Here is a 16,774-nt window from a genome sequence, read left to right on the forward strand (position 1 = left end):
TTTCTTCACGAATTCTACTCCAAATCACTTCCTAATCTTCCCAATGTAAGTAATTTTCAGTAATTTTGAGCTTTTTTGTCAATTTCAGTATTTTTGTCAAGTATTTTTGTGCATGAAATTGATTTGGGGTTTTTTGATTTTGTGCCCCTTTCCTTCAATTAGATAGTTGGAAATGTTCCACATAACATGTTAATTAGTTTCTGCATGTTAATTTTTGCAAGTATGTTGATTTTTGTTGAATTTGGGCATTTTCATGCTAGTCCCCAAGTATACCTACGACCCTAGTATTTTCTTATAATGTAGGTGTTCTTGGTATATTGCTTGCGTTCCTCATAATTCATGGGTGACAAATCATGGAAGAATTTTGATTTTGCTGGAGTTAATTTATACTTAGGGAATTTTGCTAAGTATGAACTTAGTATCATGTTTTTAGGGAACAAAAATTGTATGACTCCATTTCATGAGTGAAATGCACTCTTTTTTAGGGATCGGTGTGAGTGCCGATTTTGTCAAAGGTATAATGCCTTGTTGTATTGTTGATCAGCATGTCTGACGAGTCGTCACCCCCTCCTGGTGGCCACGAGGAGCGTGGCATGACGCGTCAGTCTACTGGCGCGGGTCCCCTATGGGTGGGCTCTGAGCTCTACGACGGTCGTGATCTGCACTACGACCTAGAGCACCACGTGACTTCCCGCCTTCACGCGAGGAGAGAGACTACGGTTCGCGGCTATGGCGCAGCGACGAGTGAGACCGTTTTTAGCTACCTGAGCTCGGACGCCCAGGCCTTGGTGAGGGCGAGCTCACTGTTTCCGGTGGTTGAGACCTTCTGGGAGATACTGCGGCTTAACATCTCCCTGTCCTTTCTGCGGTCGTTCATGAGGTGGTGGTGGGATACCACCAACACCTTCCATTTTCCTTGGGGCGAGATGACGATCACTCCTGAGGACTACACGGCTTTGACGGGCTTGACCTTTACAGGGAACCCCGTTCGTCTGAGGTCGGATGGCCCATCGCCGACTGTTGCTGAGGGTACCAGGCTCCTGGGCTCGTGGATGGGTAGTAGATTACCTTCGTACCAGCCCCGTGGGATACCTTTCGCTGACCTGATGTGGGCTTTAGAGCATGGGGTAGAGGAGTCGCCTTCGAGACAGGTTCGGCTATTCTACCTCCATTTTATTACTTCCACTTTTCTATCGGGTCCGACTGACACCTTTGACCCGAGGTGGATAGGCATGGTGGAGGACGTGTCTACACTGGGTGACTATCGCTGGGGCGATTTGGGCTATGCGACGCTTGTCGGCCAGATGAGTTTGTCGGTGCGCGACTCTGACCCGAGTAGACGTCACTTTGTGATTACATTAGCGGGAGTGCCGCGTTTGATCGAGGTATGTGCCTAGACTTTCTTTTGTTTTCTCGCTTTTACCGGGCCTCTTTTTTTTAATGTTTTATCGTCCTTTCTTTTTGCAGCTGTGGGCCTTTGAGCACTTACCTTGGCTGGCTCCCCGAAAGGGGCAGAGGCCTTTGGAGTTCCCTGCCGGTCGCCGTTGGGGTTGGAAAAAGAAGCTGACAGTGCGTCCACCGCCCGATACCGTGTGGGATCTTATCCGGGACGGGAACCCTGAGCATGTACAGAATCTTAACATCTATCTCGTATTTCGTCATTCTTTTTATTTTCTATGTGCGAGATCTGACTGTGTTTGTACAAAAACAGGTGGTTTGGACCCCATGGCTCTCTTTTAGGGGTACCCATGCTTCGGTCAGGGATAGTTATGCCCTGAGCCAGATGCGGGTCTTGTTCGTTGGCCGTCGGGACCCTGTCTGGTACCTGGGAGAGCGGGTACGTATGCAGACGGTCGGAGCTTTTTCGGTGCCTAGGCCTCCGCCTGCGACCATGTTGTCTACTCGCTCGATAGGCGAGTCGTGGAGGGTCCACTCGAGGACTGGCGTGCCGGCGACGGAGTTGGTGATAGAGGGAGCTAGCTATTACCAGTTTATCCAGGATTCTCTTCGTCTCCCGGAGCCTGGCGCTGTAAGTTTCCTTCTCTCTTCGTATTGATTTTAGTGTTTTCATGCTCGTGCCCATGTGTTTATGCCTACTGTGTCTTGTGCAGGAGTGTCCTGACCCTTCGTTGGGGGGATGGGTGCTTCCCGATGCTCGGATCTCGTATACCGGAGAGAGTGGATCCGAGATTGTGGAGACTTTCCCGGAAGACCGGGTTTTCCATGCTCCGCTCCCTGAGGGAGTACAGGCGGTATGCACCTTTTATTTGTGCACTCTTCTTATATTTTTTCTCTCTTTTTTTACTAACATTCCTGTTTCAGGTTCCGGCCCGTACGGCCAACGCGATGGTGGGGGTGATCAATCGGTTGAAGTCCGGGTTGGTTCGAGCCCGGTCTGCACTTTCTTGCAGGAGCCCCCACTCTACTCGGGTAATGTGCCCTCTTTTTTTTTCTTTTGATCTGTACCTTTTGTTTGGCTTTCGGTTACTCACTCTCTTTTTTGTCTTTTCTTGTAGACGGGTGCTGGACGCGCCGGGGCCGACGACGCGGGTCCCTCGGGCGGGGGACACGGTCGTGAGAGAGAGAGGGCACGGCACTCGCCCCTACGGCATCGCCTTTCCGACGCGGAGGTGAGTTCTTCCGGGGAGAGGTCCGAGCCGGAGCGTAGGCAACGTTCCGTGTCAGTGGCCCGAGAGCCTAGCCCTGAGTTGCAGTCAAAACCTCATTTTTGGGGTGACTTTGGCTGGGGGCCCTCATACCACGGGGAGTGGAGTGGATGGACCGGCGAGGCTTGGAGACATAGAGCCGATGACGAGTCTTAGGCTTACCTCCTGTTTTGTACATATTCATTCTTGTATTCCGCATGTATATATATATATATTTTTTTGCGATTTTTGGTGCAAGAATGTTTTGAGCCTTCCGTGGGCTTTGTTTTAACATTTTATAGCAATATTAGCTTTCTAAACCAACGACGAATTTTGAAAAGGGAATGACTTTCGTAAAAATAATGAGTTCATACAAGAGTGCACACATATTTTTAGACTAACCGACTACTTGGGGTATTACATATGCATGTTCACTATTTTTTTGTTTTTTGCCGACTCGTGCCATACTCCTTTGTTGGGCTTGTTCCTGAAAATTCTTGTGGCTTTGTTTTTTCATTCTATTTGGTCTTGCCCGTGCATGGGTTAGGGTAGAGTGCCCTTTGCAATATCTTTTCTTCTTGATGCGTTGCATGTCTTTATTATTTTTTAATTTTTATTGGACCGAATCCTTGAGAAGGATTGCCTACGTGTCTTGTCAGAATCAGGTCGCGCGTAGTTCTAGCTTTTGAGAAATTTTTTGAAAGGGTGTTCATTACACGTCTGCTTCCCCCCCCCCCCCCCCAAGTGTTCGTGGTTCTTTTGAGGGTTAGAAAAAGGAGTGTGAACACTTGCAGAAGCGGGAGGGTAGGTGGCAAGAGAGTATGACGCCCGATCAAGGGCGAAGGAAATATCGGCGCCCAAGCCTGGGCGTGAAAAATAACAGCGCCCAGTCCTGGGCGTTGAAGTTTTGTCCTTCGCTTTTTCTACTTTATCGAGTTTTATGCCGTTTGTTTAGAGTAATGCGCAGAATGTTTGCTTATGAGTCTAATGTGTTTTATTAGATGCCTTAACTCCGGACTGATTTTTATTAAATATGGTACTTTGTCAATTGGTCTAAGTTCGTGAGGTTAGCGAATTCCGCTCCATCTATGTCAGCTAGTTGGATTGCTCCGCCAGGTAGGATGGTCTTTACAAAATACGGTCATGTCCAGTTAGGCCGGAATTTTCCTCCAGGGTCCGTAGTAGGTGCACGGACTTCTTTTAATACAAAATCGCCTTCTTTGATATTTCGAGGTTTGACTCTTTTGTTGAATTGGCTTGTGATGCGCTTTTGATACACTTGCACGTGATGTAGAGCTCTTAACCTCTGTTCGTCTAAAAGGACGAGCTCGTCGTACCTAGCTTGAACCCAATCAGCTTCGGGTAGCTTGCTTTCTAGGACGATCCGGAGGGAGGGAATTTCCAACTCGACCGGTTGAACTGCTTCCATTCCGTATACCAAGGAGTAGGGTGTTACTCCAATGGAGGTGCGGATTGAGGTTCGATAGCCCCATAATGCGAAGTGTAATTTGTTGGGCCAATCCTTATAATTTTCGGCCATTTTTTCGATTATGACTTTAATATTTTTGTTGGCCGCCTCTACCGCGTCGTTCATTTCCGGCCTGTAGGGAGAGGATTTATGGTGTTTGACATGATATTTTTCGAGCAGGTCTTGGACTTCGGCCCTGAAGTGGGAACCTTGGTCACTTATGATTTCATGTGGAACCCCGTATCGACAGAATATGTTCTTTTCTAGGAATCGAGCGACATGTTTGGCCGTTAACTTTGCATAGGAGACTGCCTCTACCCATTTAGTGAAGTAATCAATTGCGACTAAAACGTACTCGTGTCCCCCTACGCCTGTTGGTGTTACCTTGCCGATTATATCTATACCCCAGGTGGAAAAGGGTCATGGAGAAGTGAAGGTGTATAGTTCTGAGGGAGGCAAATGGTTAAGGTTACTGAAGATTTGGCATTTTGGGCAAGTTTTTACAAAGTGATGACAATCAGTTTTCATAGTGGTCCAATAGTACCCTGAGCGGGATATTTTTCGGGATAGCATTTTTCCGTTCATATGGGGTCCGCACACGCCGTTATGGTATTCTTCCATTAGTCTTTGGGCTTGGTTTTGATGGACACAAAGTAACTTGATTTTATTCGGCGTGTATTTGTACAGTTCTCCTAGAATTATGCTATATTGTGAAGCGAGGAGGCGTAGGGCCTTTTGTGCTCGCGGGGAAGTGTTTGGGGGGAATTCCCCACTTGTTTTGTAACGAAGGATGTCCGTGTACCATGGTTCTTCTTCGGTGTTTTCAGGTTCGGAGTCTATGGCACAACAATAAGCCGGCTCTTTCCTTCGCTCGACCCGAAGGGTCATTCCGTCCCATTCATTCGGGATGTTGAGCATTGAAGCTAGCTTCGCTAGTGCATCCGCGAATTAGTTGTCGTCTCTTGGCAAGTACGTATACTCGATTTTTTCAAATTGCTCGACTATTTGGTCTAAGTGAGCTTGATATTTTGAGAGACTAGTGCTTCGGACCTTCCATCTTTTGGATATATGGTTGATTATTAGGGAAGAATCCCCGAAGACTTGTAGATGTTTGACTCCGAGGCTAACTGCGGCCTCTAGCCCAACTATGCAGGCCTCGTATTCGGCGGCATTGTTTGTGGCCTCGAAGTCAAGTTTGACGGAAATTGGTATATGGGCTCCTTCGGGACTGACTAGGAGAACTCCGACGCCGCATCCTTTTTGGTTGGACGCGCCATCGAAGTATAGTGTCCAATGGTCGTCTCGTATCATCAGAAGTTCCTCGTCGGGGAGGAGGTAAGCTTCTGTGGTTTCCTCATTCGTGGCATGCTCGGCCAGGAATTCGGCTACCGCTCTTCCTTTGATTGTTTTTTCCCGCATGAATTTCAGGTCGAATTCTGAGAGCATGACTAGCCACCTGGACAGGCGACCATTTAGGGCGGGCTTTTCGAACATGTATTTTAAGGGATCTAGTTGTGACACTATATGAACAGTGTGGGCCAATAGGTAATGTCTGAGTTTTTTGGATGCCCAGACGAGGGCGAGACAGGTTTTCTCAAGTTCTGTGTATCTCGTCTCGTACTGTATGAACTTCTTGCTCAAGTAGTAAATGGCTCGCTCGGATCCATGTACACACTGTGAGAGCATAGCTCCTGCTGCAGTATCCGTGACGGTTAGGTATAGGCGTAAAGGGATTCCAGGCAAAGGCGGGGAGAGGACGGGTGGTTTGCTTAGGTATTCTTTGATTTTATCGAAGGCAGTTTGGCATTGTTCATCCCATTCGATCTTTTCTTCTTTTCTTAATTTTTTGAATATTGGCTCACAAGTCATAGTAAGCTTGGAAATGAACCTACTAATGTATTGCAGCTTTCCTAGGAAGCCCCTTATCTGTTTTTCAGTTTTTGGTGGGGGCATTTCGGTAATGGCTTTGATCTTAGATGGGTCAATCTCGATTCCTCGCGTACTAACAACATATCCTAGCAATTTTCCCGAGGTTACCCCGAACACACATTTTTGTGGATTTAGTCTCATGTTATATTTCAAGATTCGGTGAAGAACTTTTTAAGTGCCGGGAGGTGACCGTGCCGGTCTTTAGATTTGACGATCATGTCGTCCACATAGACCTCGATTTCTTTGTGTATCATGTCATGGAGTAACGTGGTGGCTGTTCTTTGATAGGTGGCCCCCGCGTTTTTCAAACCAAAAGGCATTACAGTGTAACAATATGTTCCCCAAGGGGTAATGAAAGTTGTTTTTTCCATGTCTTCTTCTGCCATGAGTATTTGGTTATATCCGGCGTACCCGTCCATAAAGGAGAGGAGCGCGTGCTCTGCGGTGTTGTCTACTAGTATGTCAATGTGAGGTAGAGGGAAGTCATCTTTAGGACTGGCTTTGTTGAGGTCTCGAAAGTCTACGCACATTCGCACTCGTCCATCTTTTTTAGCTACAGGGACAATATTGGCCACCCATTCTGGGTAGTTGTAGACTTTTATAAAGCCGGCGTCTAATTGTTTAGTGACTTCTTCTTTTATTTTCAAGGCTATCTCTGGTTTGAGCCGCCGTAGCTTTTGTTTTACTGGCGTCATTTTGGGATCTAGCGAAATTTTATGCTCAGCGATTTCTCGATCTATTCCTGGCATGTCTTTGTAGGACCAAGCAAAGACACCCTCGAATTCCCGCAGAGTGGAGATTAGATCGGCCTTTTCAGTGGGAGTTAAGGTGAGGCCAATTTTAATAATTTTAGGATTTTCTTCTGTTCCAATAATTACCGATTCTGTGTCCTCAATTATAGGAGTTTTAAGTTCTTGTTCACTTACATCTTTTATTAGTTCGGTATATTCCTCTTCTGGCTCTTTTTCGTGCTCATTAGTGGCGAGACATTCTGCATTTTTAAGCGGCACATACTCAAAAGTTTTGTTTATCTTATTAAAGTCATGAAGCATTACATCAAAAAGATCTCCCGGAGTAGAGATTTCCGGGTCTAAACTATTTTTGGGAAGGGTTACAATTTTGCTAGGTTCGGACTCGGAGTCAGACTCGGATTCAGACTCTAATTCTTCGTACATCGGACCCTCTCCCGCGGATATCTTGAACTTCATCCCACGAGCATTAGTCCATTTGAAAGTCTTGCGCCACCCTCGTTGGATTTGGTCATCTTTTGAGGGTGATGGAGCGATCAATTTAGTAGGATCGAACACTTCATCTTGGAGAGCTAATGCCATGATTTCTGTTTCTTTCTTCGCTCTTTTCTTTTCTAACCCAAACAATAGCCCGAAAGCGTGTGAGTTGGGGAGCTTTTTTGGCATAGCATGGTTCTTTGGGGCGAGTGGCCTTTGAGAACGTAAAGGGTCGTGTCGCAGAGCATGCGTCTCTTGGGTTTGTGCGACCTCTAGGTATAGATGTTCGGGATATGCTTCTTCCATCGTGTTCCTTGATGGCTATCACGGGCAAGTACTCAGGGGCCTTGCATTATTGTTGTGGAGTAGGAGACACATTAGTTTGTTTCGTGAGTCGGTTTTTTAGACATTCTATGACTACCCTTAAGTCGGACTAGTATATTTTGACTGCTATGTGTGCACTTTGAACTCTTTATGTTTTCGAAAATCTCTGCCCGTGTGACATTCATGATTATTTGCATGGTCGACTTTTAGTGTCGAGCATTGCCGTCGTAGGAGGCCTAACAACGACGCAAAGAGTTATTAATTTTTTCGCGAGTCGCTTTTGAAATCGAGTGCTTTTCTTACGCCCTCGTAGCAATTCTTTTTATGAACATTTTTTTGCGCTACGTATTTTCCTTTCGCGCGGGCACCGAGGCTGTTGCGCCTGACCAGAAGGCCAAGCAGCAACTTCAGCGCCCAGCGAGGGGCGTGAGAATTTCTGGCGCCCAGCCAGGGGCGTTGAAAATGCGTCCCTGGCTGGTTCTTATTTTCTGTCTTCTGTTTATGCGACTTCGATTTGCGTGCTTGCCTAATAACGTCCTTTACGCGTAACAGCGTTTGTGGGATTCGTTACAGGCCGTCCCGATCGTCCCTTATTTTTGTGGCGATCATTCGGGCTTGCGGAACACGTGTTTCGGTATAACTCTTTAGCAAATTAGTCTACGAATGTTTGGGCAATTTTTAAGGTCGTTGGTTTTCTAGGATAGTTTGTCGCACACAATCACATATTTCGCTACACATAACTACATTACAAACATGGATTTGAAAATTAAATATGTCACGTAGTTTATGATAGGCTTCTATGGGTAGTTTATTTGCGCCTGGCTTGGTACCGCTTCTATCGTAGATCCGACACATGCCCCGGTCGAGGTAGTGTCTTCAACAGACGAATTACGCTCAAGAGGCCAACCCGCAAGTGCAAGCCAAGGGGGCATGCAGGCGAGAGGGACCTAATGAGCGAGCGATTGGGTTCGGGATAGGTGTACTACCTGCACAAGTACCGAGTGGGCGACATGTGCGGCGTATGCACCCCCCTATTGGCGAAAAAGAGGTATCCTTAGTCCTAACTCCCGAGGGAGCCGAGATTCGTTATGAGGTTCTGCCCGTTCACATTAATATGCTGATTTTCAGGTCGTCCCAACTTGATGGGGAAATAAACGCGGGGTAGGATCGTTTCACCCTTCGGCTATTTTGATTACCTACAAGCACGAGTATTTCCTTCACTATCCCCAGTGGAGTCGCCACTGTGAGGGGGTCGAAAAAGCACGAGGCTAATGCGTGACCTCGTCCCTCGTGGGTGTGACGATTCTTTTTATTCAATCAAGTGTAATTGGATTTCCTGTGAGTTTACACCCAATTGACTAGTAATATAGGAGTCGCCATTCAGTTTTTAACGACAATGAGAAAAACTGACAAAACCCGGTTATCGTGACATAAAGGGAGTGCAATTATGTTTGACCACGACGGCCGTAGGTTCCCTTGTGATCCCTGGTGTGGGGATCTCTCAACATACACCCGCAAGGTAGAGATTGAGGGTTCGGGGGACTGTAACTACCGAGAGGAGTACTTCGCTCGTCGATAACTCCAGAGGCAGGATATCCTTACTAGCTCAGCATAAATAATTGAAGGGACATGCGTTAACTATTAAACTAATCTGAATTGATTTTAGCAATATGCAACATATAATACTAATTCGATCGTGATTATCTGATTTAAATAGCATTAAGGGACCTAGCATGATAATCCAATTTCCCAAAAATATTATATTTGTTAGGCGTGATAGAACAATCAGATTAGGTTAGTTTAACAGTTCATAAAAAGGGCGAGGAAAGCAGTTAAATCATCGAAAAGGGACACATTACGACGCACCCTTGAGAGGCGCGTCACGTTTCTCAGAAAACTAACCACTTTGACTTTGCTATTTCTCCTTTTTATTTAACGAATCTCAATTATGGGACAGGATACGTTCTGTTCGATTTATGGATCGATTGCGACAGAACGCGTGAACAATTTCGCAGCGAGAGGCTTAGGCTAAGGGTTGGAGTCAATACTCAGAATATGATTATGTGTTGTGTGTGTTCCTTTCACGTCGAATTTAGGGGTCTATTTATAGGGAAGAGTTCGTGGAAAGATAGAATTGCAGAGTTCTAATCCACAAAGAATTAGGAAAAAACACGTACCCAGGTATTTTCAGCGCCCAGGCTTGGGAGCCGAAGATTTCGGCGCCCAGAGCCAGGCGTTGAAAATAGGGTCTGGGCTGTTTTCTTTAGTCGGATTCGGATTCCTGAAATCCGTAGAGTTTGAGACTTAATCGAGTCTTTTAGTGCGTATCAATTTTATGACGGAATGCGTCTGGGCCCGTTAGGAACTCTAGGCTCGTTAGGATTTTAATTAATACGTAACTCTTATTTCCGAATCATATTAGGAATAGGATTCTCGCAGTTTTCTATCTCATTTAGGATTTATGTTGGAGTGCAACACCTAGTTCTGACAGGTTTCTATCCTTTATGATTTGCCACTTTTAGAAGCTACCTTTTACAGCAGTTACTATTTTTAGCAGGTTTCCATAAATAGCAGGTTTCGGGTGAAATGTAAAGGGGAATTGAGATTCGTTTATTTTATAGGAGATGCGTTGTCAAGTGGAGATTTATGCTTTCATCATCGAACCTTTCCCTTTCGGAAATGGGGACAAAAGTAGGTGTCTACACACTTTTATTGGGAGGGTTTCTAAAAATACCCAAAGAAAAGCTTCAAACTTTCCTTAAAAGTGGCGAGTTGGGTACTTTCAGAATGTAGTTTAAGGCCTCTCCCTAAAATCTACCCTAATCCCAGAACAGGGTTTCCTCAAATATTACCTTCAAAAATCAAAATTACAGCATACTATATAACCCCACAAGAATATAAGTTAATAAAATCTGTTGATCGATTCTTTTCAAAACTTTCAGAAAGTTGATAACAAGCTCCAAAATCAGAGAAATTTCGTCCAACACAGATAATCACAAATCATTCAATCAGTTCTTAAATAAAATTATCATTTATTACTAAAACACCAATTAACAACATCCCACTTAGGGGAAAAGACAATTTATAAACAACTGAATATGGATTATGCAACTTTTGAGGGAGATTTGCCTTAAAAGTGACGAACTTGAAGGTACTTTCGATCGATTTTGTCCGATGGATTGGTGAGAACGAGGAGAGAGAAAGCTGAGAGCCTGAGACCTTGAGATACGATTAGGTTTTTTGTGGTTTTTTTTTCCGATTACGTATTGGGGAGGAGAGAGAAAGAAAAAAAAGTGTATTTTACTTGACCATGTGTTGACCCTTTATTTTTGTTTTAAGTTATTGGGCTTATAAACAATACCCTATAAGAGCCCTATAAGCATAGACCCTATAAGGGCCCTGTCCAATAAGAAGGTAAAGGGTCAAGACCCTTTTAAAATTGGCCCGACCCTTATACCCATTGGACTACCCTGTCCAATAACCAGGCCTAGTTGTGACTACTGTACATAATCTCTTAGTTTAACAGTTGGTTATATTTGATTATTTTCCCTTTTATTGCAGAAATATCAACTTTAATTATGCAGAAAAGTGTCAAATCCGGTCATCGGTCGAGTATGGGCGGGTATAATTAGTTCGGGTTAATCGGATAGTGTTTTATATAGGATTATTGTACTCTTGTGGATTGAAAGTGTGATTTTTTCCCATGCCACTTCGGTTTTTGTCTGATGCCGGTCAGATCCAATCAGTTTTTAACAACCCTGAGCAAAAGGTTTATAATTTCAAATGATTGAAACAAAATAAAATTAACCCCCCTTTCCTCTCTCTTCTCTATCATACTTTAGGGTTTTAGTTTTCTTGGCCGGAGAAATTAGATTATTTATGACCCTTTTTCTTGTATTTTTCATTGTTTGTTCTTCAAGTTCAGTTTTATTTTTTGGTTTCCTTTTCGTTAGTTTATTCCCAATTTATTCTTGGTTTTTTCCTATATTTTTCTAGTTTCTTGATTCCCATCCATGGATGAGAATTTTACTTTTAGGGTTACAAAAATTGGGAAGGTGATCTGGATTCATACGGGTTTATCATCAACTTGTCGATCAGAATAATTCGTGTGCATATTGCGAATGGCTATACTTGAAAAGAAGCGAAACATCGAAAATCTAATGGTCAAGTAAACAAATGAACCCTTAATATAATTGACTGAGCATAAGAATCGGCATGGGAGAATTATCTGAACCAGCTTTTTCTTCTCTCTCAAGAAATGCTCTCGGCGCACGTTAAGGGTGTTTAGCTATCGTGCACCGGCCGCCATTAATGGGGGGAAGGAAGAAATCTCACTCAAATAAAACTACTCAGGGAGATGCGCAATCTTCTACTGATAAACAAAATAGATTAAACGAGGCCTTGAGAGGAGGTGGTAATCGAAACTTGGATTTTACGTCAAGTTCTGGGTTTCCCCCTTCTACTCGGTTTCAAGCAGCTGCTTCGCTGGAGAACTTTGATGAGACTACGGCGGCACGTATTAGGAGAGTGGCTTTTTCTCTGGAGCGAACTATTGAGAGTTCCTCACATGGTGAAGACATTGTTGATACCACTGGTATGGACCCAAAAATGCTTCCTCATCCTAGTACAGGCCCTATTTCAAGAGAACTTTTGGAGGTGATTGTGGAGTATAGAAGAGCTTATATGGGTGAATCGGTCAATAGGAGGTTGGAAATGGAGAGACCAATGCCGGCAACTACATGGTCTGCAGTGGTTTCTGGATCTCAACTAGCAGGTAAAGGTGCTCCACTCTCTTTTGTTGCCCCCCTAATTCAGAATGGTAAGAAGGCGGTTCAATTGCAATCCCCCTAACTTGAGACTATGGATGCAAAATGGAATCATGCTATTATGTTGTATGTTGTTGGTTATTCCCCTACTATTGCTTCATTGACTAAATACATAGCTGCAAACTGGAACTATGTGGGTATGCCTAGGATTTTCTTGCATGATGATGGCCATTTCATTCAATTTCAATCTATTGAGGATAAGAATGCTGTGTTGGCTGATGGGCCTCATCTCTTCTTTGGGAAACCCATGATTATCAAACCATGGAAAGCCTCCTTTGATTTCTGTGAAGAAATTCTCAGGGTTATCCCTATATGGGTGAAGTTTCCCAACTTACCTTTGAATTGCTGGCGTATTGACTCCCTTAGCAGGATTGGAAGTAGTTTGGGTGTGCCCCTGTTTGCTGATGCTTGTACCACTAAACAGGATAGAATTTCTTTTGCTAGATTATTGATTGAGATGGATGTTACCATTCCTTTGCCTGACTGTGTATGGATAGAGGATGATCATGGGAAGGTTGTTCAACAGAAGGTAGTGTATGACTGGACTCCTCCTTTCTGTAACACTTGCAACAAAGTGGGCCATGATTGTGTCAAGAAAGCTCCTAGTCAGACTAAGCAGATTATGAAGACAAAGAAGGTGTGGGTCCCTAAGAAGACTCAGGTTGCTCCTTCTGTAGCTGCTCCCCAAATCAATACTCCTAGCAATCAAGGGCTTCCTACTCCTGATTCTCATGCAGGGTGGAAAGTGGTTACTAGGAAGACTAAAAGTAAGGGTGATGGGGTTGGGGTTGATAACTCTTTTGCAGTTTTAGAACAGGTGTCAGAAAGTGAGGATTCCTCTGATGATGATGAGGATGTTCATGCTGATGATGTTGGTGGTGTGTTTAGTTCTGGTAAGGATCATCCCTATCCATGAATATTTGCACATGGAATGTTAGAGGTCTCAATGAGCCTCGGAAAGCTGTAGAGATTAGGAGGTTTTTGAATAAGCAGAGTATTAATGTAGTTTCTTTGATTGAGACTAGAGTTAGAATTGGCAATAAAGAGAAAGTTCAGAAGAGGTTTGGGGTTCAGTGGACTTGGTTTTGTACTTACTCTCATTCTCCTAAGGGGAGAATCTGGATTGGTTGGCAGCCTGCTGATGTTGACCTCCAAATTTTGTCTTCTTCTGATCAGTTTGTTCACTGTTGGGTGGTTACTAGGGATCACAAATTTGAATCTTTCTTCACTGCTGTCTATGGTCTTCACACAGTGGGTCACAAGAAGAGTTTATGGAGGGATTTGGTTCTGTTGAGTCAGAATTCACAACTCAAACCTTGAATGGTTATAGGTGATTTTAATTCTATTCTTTATTCAGGAGATAGAATTAATGGAAATTCTGTAAGCCATACTGAAACAAGGGATTTTCTGCAGTGTGTAGCTGACTATGACTTAAATGAGTTACATAGCACTGGCTGATTTTTCTCTTGGTCTAGTAAGGGTTCTGATGATCCTAGAGTTTGGAGTAGAATTGATAGGGTGTTTGGAAATATGAAGTGGATGGATTCCTTTCCTGATATCTCCACTAAGTATATGAACCCTTCTCTTTCAGATCACTCTCCTATTGTTATTCCTTGTGTGAAAAGTGATCTTCATGGGGTCAGACCTTTTAGGTTCTTGAACTATTTGGTTGATCACACTTCTTTTGAGGGTATAGTGACTGATAGTTGGAACATCACAGATAGAGGAAATCTTATGGAGCAGATTTGGTGGAAGCTGGCTAGGGTAAAGAGTAAATTAAAAACTCTGCACAAGGAGGAGTTTGCTCATGCTGCTGAGAAGATTGAGCATTACAGAGGTGAGCTGGATTCTTTGCAAACTCAGTTAAGAGTCAGTAGTTCTCCTCAAATGTTAGCTGCTGAGATTGACTTGGTTTGCAAGCTGAAAAAATGGCTTGGAATTGAGGAACAAGCTCTTAAACAAAAGTCTAGAGTTCAATGGCTAAAGGTGGGTGACTCTAATCACCACTATTTTTATGCTGCAATGAAAGAAAGATAATGTATTAACAAGATACACATGCTTCTAGATGATGATGGTAAGGAGATTACTGATACATCAATTATCAAGGCAAAAATTGGAGCTTTTTACAAGAAACTCCTGGGTTCAGCTGCTGTCTCTTTGCCTAGCCTTGATCTGCCTACTGTTAGAAATGGTGTTCTTCTCTCTTCAGAAGCTAGAGCTCTTTTGTGTCTGCCTGTCATTACAGTGGAAATTGATGAAGCCATTGCTGGTATTGACTCCTCTAAAGCTCCTGGTATTGATGGCTTTAATTCTTTCTTTTTGAAGAAGAATTGGGCAATTTTGAAAAAGGATGTATATGTTGTTGTGCTTGCTTTCTTCGATTCTGGTGGTTTGTTGGGAAAGTTTAACTGCACTTCTGTAACTCTGGTTCCTAAAATCCCTTCCCCCACTTCTGTTTCTCACTTCAGACCTATAGATTGCTGCACCACTGTGTACAAAATTGTGTCAAAAGTGCTTACTGCTAGGTTGCAAAAAGTTGTTGCTGAGGTTGTTTTTGAATATCAGGTTGGCTTTGTACCTGGAAGGAGTATTTCTGATAACATTATAGTTTATACTGAACTGATTAGGGCCTACAATAGAGCTCATATGTCCCCCAGATGTATGGTTAAAGTAGACTTGAGGAAAGCCTATGATTCAGTAGAATGGCCTTTTCTTTTCATGGTTATGCATGAGTTGGGATTCCCTCCACTTTTCATTCAATGGATTAAAGCTTGTGTTACTACAGTTTCCTATTCCATTCTTGTCAATGGTAAGCCTATGCCACCTTTTGCTACTAAGAAGGGTCTCAGACAACGGGATCCACTCTCTCCCTTCTTGTTTGCCATTTGTATGGAGTACTTGAGTAGGTGTATGAAATCCCTTGTGTCAAATCATGATTTTAATTTCCATCCTAAATGTGAAAAGCTGCAGTTGACTCATTTGATGTTTGCTGATGATCTATTGATGTTTGTTAGAGGTAATCTTATCTCTTTGCAACTAATTTTTAAAGCTTTCACTTGTTTTTCTAAAGCTTCTAGTTTGGAAGCTAACATGGACAAGACAGAGGTGTATTTTTCTGGTGTGCATCAAGAGGAACAAGAGGCAATTATGGGGTCTCTTGGTATCACTAAGGGTTCCTTGCCTTTTAGGTATTTGGGGGTACCTCTGTCTAGTTCTAAGCTGACTGTTGGCCATTGCAAGCCTCTCATTGATAAATTCTATGCCAGAGTTACAACTTGGTTGTCAAAGAAGCTTTCCTATGCAGGAAGACTTATGCAAGAAGACTTCAGCTAGTCAAAGTAATTTTGTTCAGTCTGCAAACCTTTTGGAGTCAAATTTTCATGCTCCCAAAGAAAGTTATGAGGGAAATTGAAAGGTTCTGCCGAACCTATTTGTGGACAGGTGACACTAAAACTTCAAAGAAATCCCCAATTGCTTGGGATTCAGTGTGTAAACCCAAGGTGGCAGGTGGTCAAAATGTGAAGAATTTTCATCTTTGGAATAAGGCAGCTATTCTGAAACTTCTGTGGGCTCTTGCCTTCAAACCTGATGCTCTTTGGGTAAAGTGGGTTAATGCCTATTACATCAAAGGTAAAAACATGTTCACTATGGCTTTACCTACTTCTGCTTCTTGGGTGATTAAGAAAATTTGGAGTTCCATAGAGCTTCTGGATAGGAACTCTGAATGTAAGAAAGTGTTCTTTGCAATTGGTAGCTTCTCAATTAGGAAATTGTATGCAGCTTTGATTGGTCAATTTCCTAAAGTCACTTGGAGAAGGCTGGTGTGTAATAATTTGGCTAGCCGAAAAAGTTTGTTCATCTTGTGGCTTGCTGTTCAGGGTAGGCTACCTACCAAGGATAGACTGCAACATTGGGGCATTTCCACTGATGGAATGTGCACTCTGTGTGGTACTGAACCTGAAAATTTGCAGCACTTATTCTTCCAATGTTCTTAGTCAGGGCAAGTGTGGCAGCAAGTGTTACAGTTACTTAAGATTCAGAGACCTAGCCTTGGTTTTGAACAGGAGATTCAGTTTGCAGTTAGAATGCGTAAGAGGTCTACTGGAATCAATAAGGTGTTCGCTGTTGTGTTTGCTGAAGTTGTGTATGGTTTGTGGATTCAAAGGAACCAGAGAGTTTTTGCTGGTCACATTCAAACTCCTGACCAGATAGTGAGAGCAGCTATTTTTGGGATAGCTTGTAGGTGTAGACAGTCTGATATTCATCTGTTGATGTTTTGATGTTATAGCCTAGTTTTCTAGGGTTTTTTTGGGCTTGTTTGGCCTTTGGCCTTTGTGTGTTGGTTGTTTGGTTGTT

General features: G+C 43.5%; 2 protein-coding genes and 1 long non-coding RNA gene across 3 annotated transcripts; all 3 read left to right on the forward strand.

The window, feature by feature from the left end:
• Window positions 1-1,905: 1,905 nt before the first annotated feature.
• On the forward strand, window positions 1,906-2,366 carry LOC130469402 (uncharacterized). The gene is made up of 3 exons (XR_008929929.1): window positions 1,906-2,029; window positions 2,112-2,252; window positions 2,323-2,366. It is a non-coding gene; the product is annotated as an uncharacterized lncRNA (long non-coding RNA).
• Window positions 2,367-13,330: 10,964 nt separating this feature from the next.
• LOC110789828 (uncharacterized) lies at window positions 13,331-14,455 on the forward strand. Its single transcript, XM_021994528.2, has 3 exons — window positions 13,331-13,669; window positions 13,776-13,798; window positions 13,894-14,455. Exons 1-3 carry the CDS (start codon window positions 13,331-13,333, stop codon window positions 14,453-14,455), a joined length of 924 nt encoding a protein of 307 aa, XP_021850220.2.
• A 1,361-nt stretch (window positions 14,456-15,816) lies between these two features.
• LOC110789827 (uncharacterized) lies at window positions 15,817-16,698 on the forward strand. The gene is made up of 2 exons (XM_021994526.1): window positions 15,817-16,366; window positions 16,418-16,698. Exons 1-2 carry the CDS (start codon window positions 15,817-15,819, stop codon window positions 16,696-16,698), a joined length of 831 nt encoding a protein of 276 aa, XP_021850218.1.
• Window positions 16,699-16,774: the final 76 nt, after the last annotated feature.

The sequence above is a fragment of the Spinacia oleracea genome, chromosome 3 (genome assembly GCF_020520425.1).
Source record: "Spinacia oleracea cultivar Varoflay chromosome 3, BTI_SOV_V1, whole genome shotgun sequence".
In the NCBI taxonomy this organism is placed as follows: Eukaryota; Viridiplantae; Streptophyta; class Magnoliopsida; order Caryophyllales; family Amaranthaceae; genus Spinacia; species Spinacia oleracea.